Here is a 5,840-nt window from a genome sequence, read left to right on the forward strand (position 1 = left end):
TGTCAACTTATCACCTATTGCAACTTCATCACTTCGTCTCCATTTACAAATTAATAAAAGGCTTGGTCTCTAATGGCATATTTACTCCATTTATATCAAAAGTCTAAGTCTAAAGACTCTGCTAATGGTGGCGAAAGAAGAGGGGGAGAGGGGGGGTAAAGAGAGAGAGGGGGGGGGGAGGGGGGGTTGTGTTATCTAGGGGTTTGGTGAGCTATTAGGGTAGCTCGCATGGGTGGGTGAGTGTAGGAGTAGGAAAAACCCTTAAAGAAATGTCCAACTCTAATTTCTCTTCTAACAACATTTTTGGTACATTCAAAATACAATGTGTATTAAGTTGTTTAAGGGAAGCCTTTAGTAGAATTGGACCAAAAAATATAAAGTCAAAATTATTGACTATTCTTTGTGTTTAGTTGGTTGGCTAGAGCCTCTCAAGGCCACATTTGCATGTCTCAAGTTGTGGGTTGCTCCCATACTATGAAATAGTAGAAAGCACTTGCGCCAAATAAGGCACGTATTTGAAAGGTAGTCATGTAGGTCTCCTTAGTCTCTCCTTTAGCAATTGGAATAGGTTGTTTGTGTCTTGCAAATTATAAGGTTCGAATTATACAAGTTCTATAGTGTCATTTGGCATGCATGCAATCTCAAAGTTAAGCAAGGAGGCCTCACTAGGAGATCACATGAGGTGTCATAAATTTCTAGAAAGTTTACATGATGTTGTTCAAAGGCCAGGGTGATAGGTTACTGATATGTTAATATATTTTTTTTTCGAGATCAATAATATTTATTTATATTAACTGTTCAAAAACTGTCATACAACCAAAACCAGAACACCACTTACAACTCTTTCTCCACCTCATTCAAAATTTCACATTTAAAAAAAATCACCGAAAAGCAAGGCATGGCTTAATAGGCTTATCCAATAGGACTTCCGACTTGGTACCAGTGTCACCGCAGGTCCTCAATGTTTACGTCCACGGGCAAGGCGCGAGTTTCGTGAATGTTGTGGCAATTAGGTGTGGACTTGTGCTTTCTAAGCTTGATGAGGGAGTCCCGGACGGCTTTCATGGTGGGCCTCTCCTTGCCCAAGTCGTTGGTGCATCTCACACCCAGGTCCAGCAGCTCCTCGGCCTCTTGCAAAATGGTCGGGTCCCTTTCGACGCCCAGAGCCTCCTTTGTCCGCCCGGACTGTTGAAGTGTCCTCGCCCACGTATGAAAGCTCATCCCTCGCTCTTGCAATTGCGGGCTGGTGGGCCTCATTCCCGTCACGAGCTCGATAAGCAGCACCCCATAGCTGTACACGTCAGCTTTCGTAGATATGCGGGACCCGCCGGCATATTCTGCCCATTTCAACCACATGCAACGTTACACAAACGCTGTAGCGAGCTATATATATATATATATATATATATATATATATATATATGTATATGTATGTATATATATATATACACATACATATATATATATGTATGTATATATATGTATGTATATATATATATATAATGTATATATGTATGTATGTATATATACAGCTATATATAAATATGAAGCAAAATAAATTGCTGCGAAGCAGGTTGACATCTATGCAATATATAAATAACTTTAATTACTATTAGAACTTTACTGAGATGACACCCAGTTCTAACGAACCGATTTTCTAGATAATAATCCTGCCAAAAAATACCCAATTTATTAATGAACAATCCCCTACATTTCAAGAAATCGTTACCTGGATCAGCATAGCCCAAGGTTCCTCTGAACTCGCTACTGCTCACATCTCCTGTCTGGTTGCGATCAAGCAGCTTTGCAATGCTGAAATCAGAGATTTTGGCCACCATATCCGATCCAAGCAGTATGTTCTTAGGCTTGAGATCACAGTGGACGATGGGTTGCACATACTCGAGGTGAAGGTATACAAGGCCTTCTGCTACATCCACAGCCACATCAATCCTCTCCTCCCAAGAAAGACTATTAATTGAGCTATGCAAATGCTCATCTAAATTGCCTTCTTCCATGAACTCCATCACCAGTGCAATCTCCCCTCCATCCACGCAGTAGCCCAACACCTTCACCAAATTCCTGTGCCTCATTTTGCATAGAGTTTTGAGCTCATTCACAAAGCTCCTCCTGGCCTCTATCCCACCCTCATACTCCACACTCAGCCTTTTCACTGCCACTAGCCTCTTCTTCCCGTTTGCCTCCTGCTCCATCACCCCTTTGTAGCACACACTCACACCTCCTGCCCCTATCACATTCGCAGCATCGAAATCATTGGTTGCCGCCCTTATCTCCCTTGCTGTCCATGCCTTGAGCTGCGAGTTCTTGATGTCAAATGACTCTGGGTCAAGCTCTCCAAATAGGGTCTTCTTCAAGGAAGCATTCCGATTCTTACCACAACACCAGGTCCGCTTTAAACAAGCACATGATATGGATACCAAAATGCCCCCCCAAATCGCACACAGAGACACTATCATGATTGCAACTCTCTTGGAGTGGTTGGAGTAAGAATTGCAACTTGTGGATAAGGGGTACCCGCATAGGCCAGGATTTCTGAGGAAAGAAGCTGAAGACGAGTTTTTGTAGATCCCAACATTGGGTATCATCCCATGCAATGCATTGTAGGAGACATTCAAGTACACAAGGTCTTGAAGGTTGCCCAGGGATGATGGCAACTCACCGGACAGCTCATTTTGGGACAAATTAAGGTACTGAAGGCTTTTCATTTGCCCAAGTGTGGTAGGAATCTCCCCTTCCAATTTGTTCATAGAGAGATCCAACACTTGCAGCCCTTGGCAACCCCCCAAAGTCTCTGGTATTTCACCTGCAAACTGGTTGCCTGATAAGCTCATCCTCACCACCATCTGCATACCTCCCATGGATGAAGGGATTGTCCCGCTTAAACTGTTGAAAGACAAGTCTAGTGATATATCAATAGTACCAAGATTGGCCAGAGTGTTTGGGATTGGCCCTGTAAGCATGTTATGAGCAAGATTAAGGTCCTCTAACCTTGTTGAACTCATAAACATGTCAGGTATTTCTCCAGACAGGAGATTATTTTGTATATAAAGAATATTCAAGGATTGAAGCTGGCCAAGGGCAGTGGGTATTGTTCCTGAGAGTGAATTATAGGACAAATCCAGCTCAGAAATTGAAGTGCAGCCTGATAATTGAGGTGGGATTCGCCCTGTAAACTTGTTGTTTTGCAAGTTCAAACCTTGAAGGCTCTTCAGTTCACCTAATCCTGCAGGAATTCGGCCCTCAAAAGCATTGTTGCCCAAATCCAGCCTTTGCAGAGAGGCTAGCTTTTTCACTTCCTCAGATAAGATTCCTGAAAACCCACTTGAACTAAGCCTCAGGTCCTGCAAATTGCTCAGATTATACAAAGAAGTGGGCAAAGAACCCCCTACTCCAGTATTCTCAAAGGTTAAGTGCTGGAGCTGTGCACATCTTCCTATTGTATCAGGAAGTGTTCCCCCCAGTTTAAAGTTGTCATGAAATGATAGCCATTGCGCTTGATTTAGCTGCCCTATCTCCTGTGGAATGCTTCCGGAAAGATCATTATAACCTAGCTCCAAGTAGATCAACTTGGTACAATTCATGATTGAGGTAGGAATAGCACCAATAATATCATTGTAATACATTCTCAGGTCCTGCAACAATGTTAATTTGCCTAATGATTCAGGAATTTCTCCTGTGAGAGAGTTGTTCTGCAAGCTAAGCACTGTTAACATGGTGCAGTTACCTAGTGTAGCCGGTATGCTCCCGATTAAGAAGTTGTCCTGGAGTTTGATCTGCTGTAAGCTTGCTGCTAGCTTGCTCCAATCAGAAGGCAATGGTCCTGAAAGCTCATTATCAGCAAGGTCAAGCCAGGCAAGCTTTGTACAGTTAATGATAGAGGCCGGTAAACTGCCAGCAAGGCTGGAGCTGTAGAGCTGGAAGAACTGCAGGTTGGAGAGAAGGCCGATATCGGATGGCAATTCACCAGTGATTAAGTTAGAAGACAAATCAAGGTAGACAAGAGATGTAATAGTGGTTAGAAATGAAGGAAAGTTGCTTGAGAGGGAGTTTTTATTAAGATCTATGTATTGGAGCTGGGTGCAGTTTGCTAATGAGGTTGGGATGCGGCCGGTTAGATGGTTAGCGCTAAGGTCAAGGTGGGTAAGAGAGGTGAGTTTTCCTAGCTGTAGGGGGATTGGGCCATGGAAGCTGTTATTGGATATGTTAAGGTAGGAGATCAGGTTTCCTAAATTTCCTAACTCAGGGGTGAGGGTACCTTTGAGCTGATTTGCATCTAAGAGAAGCGCAATAATTACACTCTGGGTACCGTAATTAGAGCAATGGATGCCCGACCAAGTGCAATAATCTGATGAAGAGGTAGTAGTGTTCCATGAGGCTAGGAAGCCTGTTGGATCCAGGGAGATGGACTTTTTGAAAGCAAGCAGTGCAGAGAGGATGGTGTGATTGCTTGCTGCTGTTGTAATTGAAACAGCAGCATGAGCAGCTGCAGCTATGGTGAGAGGGGTACTCGAACAAGCGATGGCGAGGTAAAGTATGAGAATGATCGTGTGGGTGGTGATGTTTTTTGGCGATAGTGAGGGCGCCAAAGGTATTAATCTTGGGGAAACCATTGGAGCAAGGCCTGTTAGCTCGAAACACACAATCGACTTGGCCAGCCGCAAGTGGAGCAACTAATTCCACTATCGACTAGCGATTGCCCATTCCATGAAACACTCAAAGGAGTCAACTTTGGGATTGTTATATGTGACATGGTTTGGGAAAAGATGGGTTCGTTTTACGGTGAGGACTCTATTCAACTTTTGAAAATATCATCTTATCTTCAGAAGAGAAGGAAAAATGTTGCCTCTAATTTTTCAAAAATAGTAGTAATTAGATAAAATTATAAAGAAAATGCCTATTCAAAATTGTTTTTCCTCTTTAACCCATGGTGAGAAGGATTCATGTGAGGTTCACTCAAAAATGTTTCCCAAACACTAGTATGTGGAGTTGCATAGCCAACACTACTCGACCTTCTTTGAAATGATACATTCGAAACTGCAAGAATAAGGTTAGTTCAAGAGGATATTATTGCACGGAAGACAGTTTGGAAGGAATTAGAACCTTCATCTCCAATTTCAAAAGACAAATACAAGCCTTCTCTCACCATAGCTAGTTCTATTCTTTCACTCTGCATCATATAGTATACTTACTCATTCCTAGAACACTCTAATGGAGAACAACCATGTACACACTCATTCTATTGAAGAGTCCAATCATGAAAGCATTAAGAGAAAGTACCATCTGCACATTGATCTAGATAGTGTGTATGCATCCATTCAAAAACGCAAAAGTGGACAATTATTTCTCTCATCAAATGTTAAAGATCATATGAGGTTGTTGTAGAAGCAACACATAGACCTTTGGTGTAATGGCTCCATCTATCCTATTGACCCCTGTACTGCTTCATGTCCTCCCTTTTTAAATCCCACAACTCTCTTATGTTTTGCAGGTGATGGCGCCACAGGCTTACTAGGATATTGCAAGTCAATTTCTTACATACAAGAAAGAGAAAGGCATTATTCACAACACTTAGTAAATGAGCTTCTTGGCTTGTCTGGTGAATGCAAGACGTAGAAAGCTAGATTGGAAGAACAAGAATGTCAAATCAATAAACTAAGAAGTGACCTTCGTAAATATAGAGAAAAAGACACAATCATTGGACGGCACATACGGAAAAGAAAGCTCAAAAACGTCGAGAACTTGAGGCTCGGTTCTGGAAGCCTGAAGAAGAGAATCCAAGCCATAAGGTAAGATTGCACTGAATGCATTCCCATTCACATGTC

At 42.3% G+C, this 5,840-nt stretch overlaps 1 protein-coding gene across 2 annotated transcripts; it reads right to left on the reverse strand.

Annotated features, from left to right (window-relative positions):
• Positions 1-757: 757 nt before the first annotated feature.
• Positions 758-4,735, reverse strand: LOC147627936 (uncharacterized). Of its 2 annotated transcripts, XM_086814907.1 has the most exons (3): positions 3,743-3,878; positions 1,730-3,650; positions 758-1,337 (listed from the first exon to the last, which is right to left on the reverse strand). In XM_086814907.1, the coding sequence occupies exons 2-3, from the start codon at positions 3,639-3,641 to the stop codon at positions 946-948; spliced, it is 2,304 nt and encodes a 767-aa protein (XP_086671033.1). In that variant the 5' UTR covers positions 3,642-3,650; positions 3,743-3,878; the 3' UTR covers positions 758-945. The 2 variants fall into 2 exon arrangements, with proteins under 2 accessions (XP_086671033.1, XP_086671032.1); XM_086814906.1 differs by having other exon boundaries at positions 1,730-4,735.
• Positions 4,736-5,840: the final 1,105 nt, after the last annotated feature.

This window comes from Cibotium barometz, chromosome 20, assembly GCF_041138505.1.
Source record: "Cibotium barometz isolate CiBa-2024 chromosome 20, ASM4113850v1, whole genome shotgun sequence".
Lineage (NCBI taxonomy): Eukaryota > Viridiplantae > Streptophyta > Polypodiopsida > Cyatheales > Cibotiaceae > Cibotium > Cibotium barometz.

What these genes read in the sequence shown, in the direction of transcription:
- LOC147627936 (XM_086814906.1), bottom strand. Translation starts at nt 4,628, where the DNA reads ATGGTTTCCCCAAGATTAATACCTTTGGCGCCCTCACTATCGCCAAAA. An exon ending in CTTGGGCTATGCTGATCCAG is followed by an intron (nt 1,338 to 1,729) that starts GTAACGATTTCT and finishes TGAAATGGGCAG; the next exon opens with AATATGCCGGCGGGTCCCGC.